The 17,527-nt window shown below is 37.6% G+C and overlaps 1 protein-coding gene across 2 annotated transcripts; it reads right to left on the reverse strand.

The window, feature by feature from the left end:
• Positions 1 to 399: 399 nt before the first annotated feature.
• On the reverse strand, positions 400 to 16,581 carry LOC149839596 (Haloacid dehalogenase-like hydrolase (HAD) superfamily protein). 2 transcript variants are annotated; one of them, XM_090002659.1, is made up of 6 exons: positions 16,093 to 16,581; positions 11,150 to 11,278; positions 1,775 to 1,895; positions 1,625 to 1,706; positions 1,113 to 1,266; positions 400 to 1,029 (listed from the first exon to the last, which is right to left on the reverse strand). In XM_090002659.1, the coding sequence occupies exons 1-6, from the start codon at positions 16,357 to 16,359 to the stop codon at positions 898 to 900; spliced, it is 885 nt and encodes a 294-aa protein (XP_089858785.1). In that variant the 5' UTR covers positions 16,360 to 16,581; the 3' UTR covers positions 400 to 897. The 2 variants fall into 2 exon arrangements, with proteins under 2 accessions (XP_089858785.1, XP_089858786.1); XM_090002660.1 differs by lacking the exon at positions 11,150 to 11,278 and having other exon boundaries at positions 16,093 to 16,580.
• Positions 16,582 to 17,527: the final 946 nt, after the last annotated feature.

Raw genomic sequence — 17,527 nt, forward strand, 5'->3', positions numbered from 1 at the left:
TTTGTTTATGCCAAATTCATGAGGTCAGAACAATTATTGTGCAAATCTACTTTTTAGCGAGAGATTGTGATATCCTAACAACATACAGATATATCGCACAAACCTCAAGAGGTTCCCTAATGCAACGGTAAAAAGGTCCTTAGAAAATCAGACATCCACGATTTTTGACATGGAGCAGATTTGGCAAATTGTGGAGCATTTCCAAAAGATGAGTTATTTTCAAGGACTACGGTTATTTTCTGAAAAAAGGATTCATGTATATCCAAGTTTAGCTTTCGCACCTCTCTCTCTCTCCATACATGAAATTGAACACCATTCACGTTTTCTTTCTATCCAAAACCATTAGCAAGGAAGTAGGACTCAAACGTAACATTATTCCCAGGATCCAGCATCACAAAATTAGAACCATAATTTCCTTAGTGTTATGTATGATTCCATGTGCAGAAGACTCAAGTAAACAATCTGGTGCATACAGTCGTGCTACATTTATAGCAATATCAGTCACCGACATCTACTTTTTCCACAATATCTGGTCTACGAGCAATATAGAGGTTGGTTGGTTGGAGACCTCAACAACAATAAGCGAACACAAAGATCATTTACTACAATGAGACCAATACATTATATACACGGCTGCAAAACAAATCATAATTTCTGCCATCTACATGCCATGGCCCACTTCTATTATCCGAGGCTGTACCCGGAATAAATAAGACTCCAGTGACGATTTTTTCATGAGGTGCACCCTTGCAGCTAAACCATCTACGCAATTTTTCCTTCTATCCTAACTTTATCTTAACTATAAGCTGGCATAACTGGGTGACGATTTGTAAACAATGTTGCAACGCTGGGTCCGTCCATGACCTACAGGGCAGTTCCAGCAGCTATAAAGGAAGATCATATTGGCCAAGAAGTTGGAATGCCATGTTTTTTAAACCATTCTGGCATGTGGAACCGCTCATACAGTAGAGGTCGCACATCCTTCTGCATGGCAAGTTGTTCGAGTAGTGGAAGGATAACCTGTATTAGCTGTTACCAGAAACAAATGCTTTAATAAATGAGTAAGCTATTATTGTAACTATGCTACCACCAAAACATAGATCCCGCTTCACCTGTTCATCTTCAGGCTGTCCTGCTGAAAATGGAACACATGGTATTCCATTTAGAGGCTGCAATAGAAAGCTAAATGGATTGTTATCAATGATAACTGTGCGACTGAGATCTTTTGATAAACATGTAAGATCCTTCACATGCTCTCGGTATTTCCTGATTCAACAATCACAAATAACTTCCATGAAATTAGGTACCAAACACTCAACCAACTACCAAAGATATCAAAGATATCAAAAGTTATTAATAGAAGCTAGTATTCCCTGCTCCAACCCAGATTCATAATTTGAAGTCAAATAGATATTTGTAATAATATCATCTTAGTGGATTAAGGCAAGCAACCCAAAGCTAGATCAAAACCATTAAGCAAATACTACAAACTTTATCTTTGAAAGTGGCAAGAAACTAGTGGTGAGATCAGCATTCAGAATAAATATGTGTGTGTGTGTGTGTGTGAAGGCAACAGAAGATAGAGTCCAAGAAAGGACAAATTGAAACCTATCCAAGAACTTACGTACTAATTGTTGCAGGACGATAAAGCCGAAGGGAGAACTTGTTTTTGAGATCTATTCTGTCAACAAGTGGTCTGGCATAGCCTGAAGATTCACAAAGGTGAATAAGAGTAGTAAAGAACAAAAAAGTGTGTTACAGATGCTTGCCAAACCTTCAAGGCCAGCTGTAAAGAGCACAAGCTCTGCAAATTCGCTAGTTCGTGCCAAAAACTCGTGCAAACCCGGACGTTCAAACACAGTGACATGATTTACTCTGGGCTTTCCTTCGCAGTCCTTCAAGCAATAAAAGTCTTTATGAGATGATCATATAGTTAAACTACATGTATGCATGGATGCATGCTTCAATGCTCTTTTCATGACTGGTGAAGCTAGAAATCAATTAAGGGTGATGCCAGAAATCAATGATTGCACCACTCATCAGGGAACCTATTCTTGTCAACTATTTTGCATTCATGCTGCTAGAAATAGTGTTGTGAACAATTTCCTGAGTTGAGCTTGTCAACCTCCGGTCCCATATCTCTTTTTGGTTCTGATAGTGTTGAAAACAGCTGACTTAGTGGGACTCCAAAGAAGTGCCATAGATTGAGGGCTTCATGGAGTCATATCCAACATGCGAGATGAAAACCCCTGAGGATTCAAGGCCTTCAGCATATTGGCTCTTTTGGAAGAGTTGCTTGAACAAACCGATTTGCATGCCCATGGAGGGGAGGCCTGAATTTTTGTCGAAGATGCCCATTTCACAGGCACATGTTTGCTTTTCCAGACCATGCTTCATTCTGCCCTTCTATTGTCCCAGTAGCAAGGAGTTGAATGCGAATTCATGATCAAACATTTTCTCACTTTTGTCCCCTGCTAAGGAGTCTGCCTTTTGCTTGAAAGCATTTAACGGGAGCTTTAACACATGGACAGCAATCCGGGGGTTGTTGCACTGGCCTTGGTGTTGTGTACAACCACCACGGCTTGCGCCTTTGGTGACCTTCTCGCATGATGTGGTTGCATTTCGAGAAGGTACCCAGTGAAGACTAAAAATTTTGAAGTCTTCACTGTATAGGGGACGCGTGTGAGCAAGCTCTCCTCCCGGGTCAAATGGAGAGTTGACACACATTATTCATTTTTACAATTTGTTAAGCACATGATTCACAGATCCTAAATTGTCTAACTACATTGCAAATCATGAGGAACTCGTTTGAGTAGCAGAAATAAGGTCCTAACTAGACCTTCAACTCGTAACCCTTCGAAGGGAACGAGTCAGCCAAGCCCATTTTCAGACTAGGGGACACCTTGGCAAGGTGTGCACGAGCTGCGACAACTTTGGAGCTCGACATTCTTGCTTCCTTCTACGGAGTTACGAATTCCACATTAAGGGTGGATGTAACCTCTTTTGTTGGTTGTAGGTGGAGATGGTGCATACCGGCTTCGGGATTGCAACGGCAGGATCAATAAGGTCAACATCAAAATTCTCATTTACGAGAACTTGGTCCATCTTTGCACATTCGTCATGAACGGTTCCTTGCATATTCTTCTCCTCCGACTCATCGCGCTTCACCTCGAGAAATCCACCACCTTCGTTAAGGGATTTGAACTATTGTAGAGTGGCTTGTAACTGATGTCAGGCGACTTGTACATCCCCTTGGAGTTGGTGCAACAATTGGCTTCGAATTTAGCCATGCGAACACCACCAGATTTGGTGTTAGTCCTTACACCGAACTTGTTGATGACTTTGGAATTCATCGTGGTGGATTGACTTGACCTCACTTATGTAGCATGGTTTCGCTTCAAGTTTGCTCTGATACCAGTTTGTTACATTCCTGGGCCTACGAGTAAGTCTAGGTTCAAGCCTACAGTTAGGTAGGTTGGCTAGGTTAGAAACAGGGTTAGGTTCTGTTTGGATTCTGACAGGGTTTGGGAAAAAAATACAGAACACCTAAATTAAAGCAGATAAAATGCTGAAAATTTAGGGTGAGGTTTAGGACACGTGGAAGTACGTCATGACCAATTTTCAAAGCCAAACTCCACTAGGTTCGGAAATTATGAGCTCGGGATCAGGTTGCAGGAAACTAGGTTCAGACTGGGTTTGGCCTGTGTTTTGGGTTCAGTAGAAAAATTAGATCTCTCTACTGAGTATGTGTTAAAATATATGTATATGTTATTGTATATATATACATACATACATATATATTATATATATATATGTATTGTTTTGTAATTAGGGGTATTTCTATCTTTTTACCTCTTGTAATTAGCATAGTCTACTAGGGACTGTTTTATAATTTTTTTCTTTTTATTTTATGTTTTCTTATCTAAATGACCAAGGGCTCTATGTCATTAAGCCATAGAGTCGTTGGGACCTCATCCCAATACTCATAAATATGACTGTTGGGTCCCCAATGACTCTATGAGATCCTCCCCCTTGGTCCATTTCTTATATAAATAGGGGCTAACAACCCCTTTCAATGTAATGCTTTTAGAGAGCATTTTATCAATAACACCATATTATTTATATGTCTCTTGTTTCTCTTTGTGAGGATTGTGTATAGCTCTTGGATCTTTATATCTTGTCCACTAGTGGCTCTCTATTTTTGTGGTTGTGCACTCTTTATCCCCTTTTTGTGGCATCTCTTTTGTGCACTTAAGATTTCATTAGTGTTCTTTTGATCTTGGAGGCTTTGTTCGTGGTGATCAAAGATCATGTTCGTGATACAAGTTCTTTTGCTCTCTCTCTCTTCTACTCTATCCACTTCTCTTGTTGTTCATCATGGAGCATGAATCAAGAGTTGAGCTTTTCTTGAAACTCAACGGATCCAACTACATGATGTGGGCTTCGGCAATGAAAAATCACCTCAAAGGCAAGAAACTTTGGGAATTTGTGATGGGCATTACTTCTGAACCATCTTTGAAGCTCATCAAAATCAAAGAAGGTGTTGAAAAGGCCTTTAAAGGAGAGGATCACACTAAGGCTATCCATGAACATTAATTTAAGGTAGAAGATTGGGAAAGCAACCATGCTAAGATTTTAGCATGGTTCATGAACAATGTTGGCATAAAAATATGTGTCAACATTGCTAAGTTTAGAAGATCCAATAAAGCATGATTCTTTTATTAAGGGTATGTATACCTAAAAAGATTTTTCTAGACAATATTTTTGTCAAGACAAGACTAGAACCATGAAACAAGGGGACATGAATATTCATGATTATTTTAGTGCTTTGCCTCCTTTTTGGGATGAATTAGCACTTGAGCCAAAATGGGTGACTCCCGAAGATATTGAATTAAAAAGAGAGCAAATTGAGAAAAAACACTTCTTTCATGGTCTAAGACTGGAATTTGAACAAGTGAGATCCTCTCTTCTTCATGGGACTAAGGTCATGCCTCTTGAAGATGCTCTTGCAGAGGTATGCCAAGAATGCATGGCTACTAAAAGTGAAGATGTTTTGGTCGTTACTAGGCTGGGTTTAAATGTAAGGGCTCACATGCCCCCTTTTGTAAGACAAAATAACTATAAATAGTGAATATAGGAAGGGTGCTATTTGTCATTTTTGTAATAAACTACGACATATTAAACTGGTTTGCCCAAAGCTTAAGGAACTTAAGGGCAACGTCGCTTCCATTGGAGAAACCACACCCAATAAGGAAGAATTTAGCAAGAATGAAAGAGATATCAAAGACACTAAGTCAAATGTCGGTGACACTACATCAACCACTCAAATCATCTTCTACTTCGGGTGCCGCCATTGCATTCTCGTTATCTCCTCCAAGTATGTGGATTCTTGACTCGGGTAATTCTTTTCATATGACCCCTCATGAGAATATTCTTTTAGAAGTTTGCACTAATTCCATCATATCTTATGTCTCAACCGCTGATGAAATCTCTTTAAAAATAAATAGTATGAAAACTCGTGATTTAAAAACTTCTCAAAAATTTCTTGTTCCAAAAATAAGAATAACTCCAAAATTGAATTTAGTTTTTTTTTTCATTTAACAAATTTTTGACCATGGATGCAAAGTCAATTTCTCAACAAAAGATTGCATCGTGCATGACTCCAGTCAGGGAAACTGATTGGGCAAATCCATAGAAGAGGCAGTCTTTTCTTCATGGATTTTTTTACTCTTCCACCTAAGTCATTTTGTAATTATATTCAAGATAAAAGCATTGATACTTGACATAAGAGACTTGGGCATCATAGTTTTTCAAAGATGTATCTTTTTTCTTTTTTGGAAAATATTTGTAATGTAAAGGATATATCTTGTAAATATAGTATTTTTGAAAAAAATGAAAGCAATTCATTTTCCCCAACGGACTTTCATTTCTACTCGTCCTTTTGAATTAGTACATTCAGATGTATAGGGTCATTCACCAGTCATATCGAAAGGAGGTTACTCCTATTATGTTATTTTTGTTGATGACTTCACTAGATATACATAGATCTATGTCACAGGGACTCAGCCAACTGGGTGCCGCACCTGCGTCGACGCGACGCAACGCAATGTGGGTGCGACACCCGGTGCGGTCAACCTGACCCAGGGTGCGTTGACCGCACCCAGGGTCATTTATGTCCAACTTTTAGAATATATATATATATATATATATATATATATATATATATATATATATATATATATATATATATATTTGCTGCATCCCCACACCCAAGTTTTTTGAAAGTGCCGCACCCCCACACCCGCACCCATGTGACATAGACATGGATTTACTCTAAATTTTAAATCCGAAGTGTTCTCTTTCTTTAAGGAATTTCATATAATGATTAAAAATCAATTTCTAAGTAACATATCTATCCTTAGGTCCGATTCGGGAGATGAATATATGTCAAATGATTTTCAAAATTATTTGAAACAACACATTTGTCATCAAAAGTCTTACCCTAGAACTCCCTAACAAAATGGATTAGTAGAAATAAAGCATAAACATATAATAGAAACTGCTAGGACTCTTCTCATTTCTAGAGACATTCTAAAAAAGTTTTGGGTCGAAGCCGTGTTAACTTCAACCTACTTAATAAATAAAATACCTTTATCTTCTTTGCAAAATGTCTCCCCATTTGATAAACTTTTCAAAATGACTCCCGATTTTAAAAGATCGAGAATCTTCGAGTGTAAGTGTTTTGTACTTACTCGTAAAAATGATAAACTAACCTTCATCTTCTTTGCAAAACGTCTCTCCATTTGAAAAACTTTTCAAAATGACTCCCAATTTTTAAAGATCGAGAATATTTGGGTGTAAGTGTTTTGTACTTACTCATAAAAATGATAAACTATCTCCCAAAGCTATTAAGTGTGTTTTCTTGGGATATGGGGAAAATAAAAAAGGGCATCATTGTTTTCATTCGAAGATTATGTTTTTAAAGATGTTACCTTCTTAGAAAATGAAAGTGGATTTGATAATAAAGAAACTAAAGAAAAAATTGACTATATATTTCTATTTGATCTTTTACCAAGACTTGATGAATCTAACCAACTAGACTCTAATGATGTCTTTGATCTTTGCTTGAATGATGCTTCTAGTAATGAACATCCGCTTGATGAAATATGTCATCAAAATGGAAGACCAATTGAAAATATGCATGTTTATATTCGGCGTGGAAAAAGTGATCAACCATGTGCTCTTGACAAGTTCACTCAAAATATACCCTTAGAGGAATCTCAACTTAGGAGATCTGATAGAATCCCTAATGCTCCTAATAGATTTGTATATTATGATTCTTTTTCTCCCAACTTTAGAGCTTGTTTAATTACTCTTCACTCTTAACTATCCCATTATACAGATGCCAAAAATATTCTCATTGGATTGAAGCAATGAAAATGAATCTTGATGCCCTTAGGAAAACTGACACTTGGGAAATAGTTGATCTTCCTCTAGGCAAGAAACCTATAGGATATAGATGAGTGTTTAAAGTAAAGACCAAAAGCGACGGATCACTAGAAAGGTATAAAGCAAGGTTGGTTGCGAAAGGGTATGCTCAAGAATATAGATCAGATTATGAAGAAACCTTTGCTCCAGTCGTTAGGATGACCAGTGTCCGTACATCAATAGCTATTGCTTCTATCCAAAAATGGCAAATTTATCAAATAGATGTTAAAAATGTCTTTTTAAATGAATAACTTTGTGAGGAAGTTTACATGGATCCCCCGTCGGGAGTGGATATTAATGGTAAAACTCTAAAATTAAAGAAGGCCTTGTATGGTCTTAAACAAGTACCTAAGGCTTGATATAATAAATTTAGTCATGTTTTGATTAATTTGGGATTTATTTCTTGTTATCCTGACACTACTCTCTTTGTCAAGAAAACAAGTACTAATATTGTAATATTTCTACTATATGTTGATGACATGATCATTACAGGAAATAACAAAGGAGTTAATGAAATTAAATCTGTTTTAAAGAAAAAATTTGATATGGCGGACTTGGGATTTTTGAGATATTTTTTCGGAATTAAGGTTGCCTACTCACCTAGAGGATATATCCTCTTCCTAATGAAATTGACTGCTGATATATGTGCCAAGTCAGGATTTTTTTTATGAAAAGAAGGTGGAGACCCCAGAAGTCATAAGTGCTACATTAAGACTTGAAGATGGCATATTGCTTGAAGATCCTACTACTTATTACCAATTGATTGAATCACTAGCTACTTTTCTATCATCCGTCCAAATATCGATCATACGGTTCACTCAACAAGTCAGTTTCAACATGCTCCTACCATAGTATCTCAAAAGAGCTTTTCTTATCCTTCCTCTTCATTAGATTTAACTGCTTACATTGGTGCTAACTGGGGTGGTAATCCAAATGATAGAAACTCAACTATTGGTTTGTGTTTTCTTAGGGAATTCCTTAATTTCTTGGTGGTGCAAGAAACAACAAAAGATCTCGTTATCTTCAACTGAAGCAAAATATCTTGCAATGACTACGGCAATAATTGAGCTTATATGGCTACAAACTCTTCTCCAGAACATAGGAGTTTCCATTTTCAAATCTTCGAAAATATGTTGTGACAACAAAAGTGCAATCTACATTATAAGCAACTACACCTTCCATGAAAGAACAAAGTATATTGAAATGGACTATCATTACGTACATGATGAGTATCTGAAAGGAACTATTGAATTACCGTATGTCACATCAGAGTACCAACTTACTCATTTTTTCATCAAAGCTCTTCATGCACCTCACTTTATTTTTCTCCTTAACAAACTTTTGGTGATCTCACCATAAGTTTGAGGGAGGCTGTTAAAATATATGTATATGTTATTATATATATACATATATATTATATATGTATTGTTTTGTAATAAGGGTTATTTTTGCCTTTTTACCTATTGTAATTAGCACAGTCCACTAGGGACTGTTTTGTAATTTTTTGCTTTTTATTTTCTGTTTTCTTTATCTAAATGACCAAGGGCTCTATGGTCATTAAGTTATAGAGTCATTGGGGAGGTCCCAACAACTCTATGGGATCATTCCCCTTGGTCCATTTGTTGTATAAATAGGGGCTAACAACCCCTTTCAATGTAATGCTTTTAGAGAGCATTTTATCAATAACACCAATATTATTTTTGTCTCTTGTTCCTCTTTATGAGGATTGTGTATAGCCTGTCTCTTTGTATCTTGCCCACTAGTGGCTTTGTATTTGTGTAGTTGTGCACTCTTTATCCCCCTTTGTGTCATCTTTCTTGTGCACTTAAGATTTCATTATAGTTAGGATAAAATGCTGAATTTTGGAGGGTTGGTTGGGGACACTTAGGAGCACCTAAGGTTAAAATTTCAGCCCTAGGCTCAATTGAGGCTCAACGTCTTGGAAGAGGTCAAGGGGAGGTCTAGGCTTAAGGGGGGTATTGGGCTGACTTGGGTAATCTAGGATCAGTCCACAACTTGGGCAGGGTCTGATGATCTGCAGATCGACAGGTACACCAGGGTTGGTTAGCTTAGCCACCGGAATGACTTCACCCACACATTGGTACTTGGGGCAGCAACCTAAAGACCACCGAGTTCTAGACTTAGGTCTGACCCTCTGAGCCTTAGAGACAAACATCCATGGAGTGACTAGAGCAACTTGAGAGAGAGAGAGAGAGAGAGAGAGAGAGAGAGAGAGAGAGAGAGAGCTAAGTTTTTCTTCTAATTTTTCATTCATGCCAATACTGAAATGACAAGGCCTATTTATAGGCCAATGAGGGTATTTACAGCCCTCACAAGTTACAAGATTTCAACTTAATTCAAAGGCTAAAATGAGATATACCTAAGTGACTCCTTGGAGTCCCAACTCTAAAAATAGATAAACCTTTTTTGAGTCAAGATAACACCTAGGGACACCTAATAACCCCCTTTTCATGTCCATCTAGGTGGCCAAGAGGGGAGGTCGACCACCCTAGGTTGGCTACATGGACCAGCCGGTCCCTTAGGTGGAGTTGGATCCAGGTCTAACCCGATCCACTTCTTCATCTGGATCTTGGGGTGGGTTGGTGGAGCCGGGTCTGAAATGGTCTGCATCAGATAAACCCTATATATATATATATATATATATAGTCACTAGAATATATTGATTGGAAATATGTTTACCGGAGTATGGAGTGAGATTTTCATGGGTTTTTCTCAAATCTCACTGTAAGGATGCGATTTACATGCTCGGTTTTATGGGGACTGGCTCTTGGATCGGCCAATTACGATACATAAGCAAAATCTTTTAAGGCTAGAAAATCAACAACTCATAATTCTTGTAAATCTTTGAGCATCAGAAAATCATTTTTTTTATCGAAAATACATGATCCAACAGTTGATTCCTAGCAAACGGATAGTGCCGAATGCATTTGCAAGGTCGGATTCGCGAAAAAAGCATCAGAAATACTTGGTTCACACTTTAGTAAACATATTTTCAGTAAATATTATACATACATACATATCTATCTATCTTCTTGGATGCATCAGAAATACTTGGTTCACACTTGACTAAAAAATAGGATTTTTGGATGCCCGAATATTTACGAGAATTTTGAGCTGTCGATTTTCAAGCCTTAAAAGATTCTTCTTAGGCGTCATAATCGGCCGATCTGAGAACTGCCCCCCACAAACTGAGCAATGTAAATTGCATCCATACGGTGATATTTAACAAAAAATAAAAAAACACAAAAATCTCGATTCATACTCTGGTAAACATATTCTAGTGACTCTCTCTCTCTCTCTCTATATATATATATATATACACACACACACTTTTTCTCCTTCCAGATTGTGATGGGTCTATGCATTATGTCATGACCATGGGCTATCAAGCAGTTTTAGAAATGACACATTTATTAACTATACTTCTGAAATATAACTATGTTTTAATCTCAACTTTTAATATTTTTTGCTAAAAATAACCTTCATAAATGCAATATAAAAAAGCCAACATACTATTTCAAAATCCACTAGAAGCTATGCTTGGTGAACTATACAAACCCGCTAAAAGTCTGGGAAAATGAACTAACTGTGCATGTGTGTGTACATGTGAGTGAATTGTGTACTTTCAACACACACCAACCTTGTCAAGAGATACACATTCCATCTCAAACCATTTCAGTCCAGCTTGTGTTGCTTGATTGCGAACAGAAGATGATAAGCTAGATGTCTCATAAGCACATACCAGTGTCTCATCTAAGTCAAGCACCACCTGCAAATTTTCCAAGTTATAACATATTGATAAATGTAAATGAACAAAAAAGGTCAAAGTATGGCAAACTGGGAGCTACATGTTACACTTCTTTGCTAACTTTTCTGCAGAGCAGAAAGCATATTTATTAAACTGAACCCGTGCATGTCTCCAAGGGCAATATCATCATTTTGTACTCTTCATGAGTTGCTGCCACATGTTATGTTGGTTCACCATATTATATTGGTCTCTTGTTTTATTAGTATTGATATATTTCCCTTATTATTCTTTGTATCCAGTCTTTTAAGACTACATTATGTGGCATGGATGTAATGAAGCTCATTGTGTCGACTTTTCTGTACCACCCTATTAGGGCCTCCTTTATTTATGACAAGAAGTGTGAGAAGCAAGAAGAAAAAGAGTTGGGGTTTTTTAGGCTTCATCTTCATCCCTTGTGTTCTACACCTTCCTCTAAGTTTCTCCCTTAAGTTATTGTGGTATCAGAGCCAATCATCAACCTTTTGTTTATCAGCTAAAGTTTCACTCTTTTCTTCCTTTTACCTTTTCCCTATTCCTCTCCCTTTTCTTCTCTTGTCCTCATTCCTCTCACCTTCTCATCATTTCTTCATCAAATTCCATTGACTTTAAGGCACTAAGAACTTAGTTTCTACATTTTATGGTGAGAAGGAAAGAAGGTGGGGGAGCGGGATAGTTTGGAGGGGTCAATACCTTCTAAAAGCTTCTATATTCTGCGGCGGGGGGAATAAAAATTCAACATTAAGCTGGTAACATTGTTTGTAGTGAGGAAGGGTTGGGAGGGGCAATTTCCATGTGCACTCTCCACCCCCTTTCCCCACCTCCTTTATTCTGCCACAGAACTTATCCTATAGACTTTGCATTAGAATTTAATCATTTCAAGTAACCTCCTCCGCCAAGCTTGCATCGGTGAGAAAATTAAGAAATATATACTGTAACACAGCTTAGCTCATTTGCATAATGAACAATATTAAGAAAAAAGATGGAGAAGGTGAGGAACATACACAGCTGCCATATAACTTCCCTGTTACATGCAGAAAGATAGGAAACATTCTAACAGAGTCAAATAACTACCTAGGACAAGAAAGCCATCAAAGAGTTTCTTGCCTTCATGAACCTCATATAACCAGAAACTAGGAAGTATCACCATTGATGAAATTTATTTTTGTATCTGCTAATTGTCAGAATGGTCTTAAACATCAGACGTTCTCTATTAAGCAAACTTTCTCACTAATGGCCACTTCAGCCCAAGAAAATAATATCCAACCAGGAAATTCTTTAGTTTTCTCTAATGCAATAATAAGGAAATTATTCAGCAATATGTCATATATACTTCTAGTTCATGAACAGCATGTCCTGAAGTAAATATAGTGAGTTTTGTTGCTAGTTGCTACCTGCAAAGCTATCAATAGCTGTATAACAATTAAGTGTGCTGAACTATTTTCAGTTGAGGCAATTTGATATCAGAAACTAAAAGATCTCCCCTTGTGTTTCAACCAATGTTGTGAATAGCGTTGAGGCGTAGCGAGGCGTAAGACCCACTCATGAAGCGAGGTGTAAGCCTCGAGGCGTAAGCTTCACAAAAATATTTAAAATTTGACCAAATAAAAAAACAAAAATAAAGATGGATCATTTATGCACTATTAATGAATATTTGGATATTAAGTGGAGAATCTAAATTAAATTATAAAAAGAATTCCAAGGAATGACTACAACACAATAATTTAACTGATCTAACAAAGAAGATGTGATTAAAACAAAAGACAATTAATATAAAATTATAAATACAACATAAAAAAATAAATGTGTGAATTGTGAAGCAAAAACTAATAAAATATCAACAACTAGAGTTATTAAACATAACAATTAATGCACTTTTACAAATTGAAAGTGCAACACAATTTACAATGTTTAAGTTATTGGTGATATACATTCAATATACATATGAGAAAAAAAACTAAAAAACCAAAAAACCAAAACCTAGCAAGAAAATAGTATAATATTTTAATAAAAAATCTTCAAGAAAATCACAATAACTAGCAAGAACCACTCTACATATTTGTATAAAGGACAACATAATGCTATATACCACACATAGTTATACATAGTAAACACAATTACATAATACAAATAGCATGCCGCTCATATAAAACACAAATAATCAACAAATCAATGAATTACTAAATCAATATATAATTATTAATTAACAAGAACAAAGTAATTTTTTGATTAACAAGACCGATTGTTCAAGAAGAACAGGGGAAGAAGAAGAACAACTAAAGGGAAGAAGAAAATTGAGGAGGGAAGAAGAAGAACAGAGGAAGGGAAGAAAAAAAATGAGGAGGGAAGAAGGAGAAGAAGAAAAGGAAGTAGGAGGGAAGAAGAAGAAGAATATCAGAAGAACAAGAAGGTAAAGAAAAACAAAAGAAGAAGATCGGCAGAGGAAGAAGAAGGAGAACGAGGAGAAGAAAAACAGAAGAAGAGACAAAGGAGAAAGAGTGGAGGGTACATACTGAATGGGCCCTCCTCCTTCTTCTTCTTCCTTTCGGCAGAGAGAGAGAGAGAGAGAGAGAGAGAGAGAGAGAGAGAGAGAGAGAGAGAGAGAGAGAGAGAGAGAGAGATTCGACTTCCTCCTTCCTTTCTGCAGAGGTGAGAGAGAGACCTTCGTCTTCTTCTTAACGAGAGAGAGACCTTCATCTTCTTCTTCACGAGAGAGAGACCTTCGTCTTCTTCCTTTCGGCAGAGGAGAAAGAGAGAGACAGCCCTAAACAATCAGGCCTCCCTCTTTTTCTTTTAAAAATGCCCTTTTTTAACCTGAGCCTATGAGGCATGCACCTCAAGGCCTATGAGCTGCATGACACATAAGCACTTGTGCTTCATTAGTGCGCCTCAAGGCAAAAAAGAGAGCCTTGCATCGCCTTGAAGCACGCTTTTCATAACACTGGTTTCAATCATACATTTTGAGAAAATATCTGTTTTTTGCTAACAACATGGTTTTGATCATGCTATCCAAAATATACTTAACAGATCCTTTTCTACCAGTCACTAACTGAGTCAAGTTGTTTCTCCAGATATTTGCCTTGACTTGAGAGTCAGACCTTACTGGAAAAAAACAAAAGGTCTGTTGTGATCTCTTTCAAACAATACATTCTCCATAGCATTTGAGACAAGTCTATTCTGAACAGGACCAAAATGGCCTTCTCGTCCAGGACACAAGAATCGTACTAGATGAACATAGGCGTAGTCTTGAAAATCTTAACTGAAAGACCCATTATATCAAAATGGAACTGAGCCAGTCATATAAGCTGCTAGATGATTCCCTTGCTGTACTTCTAAGTGGTTCTCTGCGTGCACCAAAATGGTTCTACTACAAAACAGCTGAACATGCTCAGTGGTTGGATGTCTAAAACTCAGGCCATAGGTTCAGAAAGAGAAGCCATCTTGAACATTGAGCACACTTCTCTCCACATAAAGTATCCTGAATCATCTCAGAAACCGGGACAAGGTAAGGCCAGAGTCGATGCCAAATATCTCAAACAGGAGGCACAACTAACATGATATATATTCTTCAAAGCTATGATAGTTTTGAGCTGGATAAGAAATCTATTTAGATTGACCATCGACAAAATATTGTAAGCTAGGAGACTACTGAAGTTGAACCTCCAAGGAGAATGAATGGACTGCAACTAAAACATGCCAAAATTCAGTACTCATCATTTTCTGATTTCTATCAGATTAAAGATGCACGATTCCTCACACACTAAGGAGCTCTTGCGAAAGAAGATGGTTCTGAAGGCAATTTTCTTCCAATGCTCAGGTGTTGGCAAATTGTGAAGTGAATCAAGTGATTCAAACAAGTCACAGAAAATTGCGAACTCTGTCTTGCATACCTGACAGACTTGCCTCAAAACTGGGGAAGCAATGACCTCAAACCAAATGATCCAAAACAATAATAGCTGATTCTGCAAGTACTTAGAAGGCACAGGCAATCTGCTACTAAAAATCAAAATCGGGTAAGTTTTAGAGACTAGAATATGTCACAATATTCATGCATTGAGAATTTGAAGTTTAAGAATTATTTCAGTGTTCTGTGCATAATACAGTATATGCGACCGGATGGACAGAAGCCTTTTAAGCTGAAATAACTACCGTCAGACAAATAACTGAACTGATTTCACTAAACATAAATCTCTGTAAGCAACAAAATTCCCACTCCGTCACAAACACCGTGCCAGAGACAGGACCGTGCCCAGCATAAACGTGTTCCCTTCTATGCTTTATAAGAACGAAATAATTGACCAGAATAACGCGATCAAGACACAGAATCTAAAGAATATGTGATCAAAACTTGGATCCTAAATGGTACCAAATAGAACCTATAATAACCATCTTGAGACCCAAAAGTGAAGTAGTTAACAGAATATATAGACACTAACATGATTAAAAGGTAACTTCAATCTCATGAAGAAAAGTTGTGGCTGGAAAATATAGGCAGATGGTATTGACATCAATTTTTATTAAACATAGGAAGAGAGAATAACCGATAAAACCGCTAAAAACTGTAGCAAAAGAAAAAAAACCATCAACCTAATCATAACTGCACAAAGTCTTCTTACAAATTACCTTCAAAATAGGCATCCATTTTTTTAGATATAAAAATCTAGCGTCATTCGAGACCAAAACAAACCAAGGCAAAGCAAGGATCCACTGTATCATAGCAAGAATCCCATCCCTAAAGGTATGAAAGGTCTGAAGCATAATTCTTTCATTGAAATGAACGAGGAGGAGAGATTGCAAACCGTGAGCCTGTCGATGGGCTTCTCCTGCGGGTGGGGAGGAGCATCGTCCGATTGGATGTCTACAGGGAGGGGCCTGAAGGGAGGTGAGGGCGAGGAACAGAGCAACGAGTGCTGAAGACCAAAGAAGGCGAGAACTCGAGAGAACGAAGGCGTCCCCTGGAACAATTGGAGGAAAATTTGGAACATAAACGAGAACCAATTGAGCAGAGTCCTCCACACTTGAAAGGTGCCTGCCGTGCACACCTGGGCCTCCGCCAATTCCCCCATAGGAGAGAGAGAGAGAGAGAGAGAGAGAGAGAGAGAGAGAGAGAGAGAGATCTGACTACAATATTTGTAACATCAGGATCCTTGGGAAGAGAGATCTGACTACAACAATTGTAACATCAGGATCATTGGGAAGAAAAGCATAACCTCAAAAACAATCGGCAGGTGGCATCCCTTCTTCCATCAGAGAGAGAGAGAGAGAGAGAGAGAGGACCTTAGACGCCAAGGAGGAGAACACGAGAGCGGATCGTATGAAACGATGGAAAATGTCACCCAGCAGCCAGAACCGTTAATCCCATCCTGGCTGGGTCCGCTTGAACTGAGCTACAGTAGCATACGACCCGAGACGCCGACTACGGATCAGAAAAATGTTCTTATGTGTGCACCAATCAATCAATAATCTTTTTTTAGCTGTCCCTGGCCCCACCACCATATTCAGTTTTCTCCTTTACCACCTTTCCTTAGGGCACGTTTGGAAGAGAGAAAATCTCTCAGGAAAAGAAAGTTTTGCTTACGGGAATTTTTTATATGAGAAGTTTTCAAGAAGAATTTTTTTGGCTGGTTCATATAACATGAGAAAAATGGAGTGAAAAAATGTGAAAAAATGAGAGAGAGGAGGAGGAGGGTGGTGAGACGGTGGATGGTGGTGGTGGTGAGATGTGGGGAGATGCGAGGTAGGGACTGTAAAAATAATTTTTCTCTTGATAGAAAACATTCATTCACCCCCATAGAGGAATGTTTTCTATTAAAAAGATATACTTTTTAAAAAAAATCTTTCCTGTGAAAGAGTCATAAAATTTGTACGAACTTTTCATTTTGCATCACTTTTCCTACATTTTTCTCGCTTCCAAACAAGCCCTTACTGAAATTATTTGATCACACATTCCAGAATCAAAGGTCGAAAAGTTGGACGAGATGAGGCACTGAGTTCAAAATTCTAGCTAATGTCTATGCATCCCAATTTTTTGAAAATAAAAAGAAGGGGTTTTAAGAGATTTTTTTTAGAAAAGAGGTCCAAAAACTAAATCTAAATTTGAGAGTTGTGAGATCCGTTCTACATGGTTGAAGGCTTTTCCTCTTGCATTGAGCAATGATCAACCATACTTAGAGCTTAAAATATTCATTTTGGAGGCTTTAGCTTACGAGTATGCGTACTTCGCATGTGGATCCT

The sequence above is a fragment of the Nuphar pumila genome, chromosome 4, assembly GCF_984573655.1.
Source record: "Nuphar pumila chromosome 4, dmNupPumi1.hap1.1, whole genome shotgun sequence".
Taxonomy (NCBI): domain Eukaryota; kingdom Viridiplantae; phylum Streptophyta; class Magnoliopsida; order Nymphaeales; family Nymphaeaceae; genus Nuphar; species Nuphar pumila.

Coding starts and splice junctions, on each gene's coding strand:
- LOC149839596 (XM_090002659.1), bottom strand. CDS start 16,359: ATGGGGGAATTGGCGGAGGCCCAGGTGTGCACGGCAGGCACCTTTCAA. Junction 1,267..1,624: donor CGTCCTGCAACAATTAGTAC/GTAAGTTCTTGG, acceptor TTGTTGAATCAG/GAAATACCGAGAGCATGTGA. Junction 1,030..1,112: donor GACAGCCTGAAGATGAACAG/GTGAAGCGGGAT, acceptor TTCTGGTAACAG/CTAATACAGGTTATCCTTCC.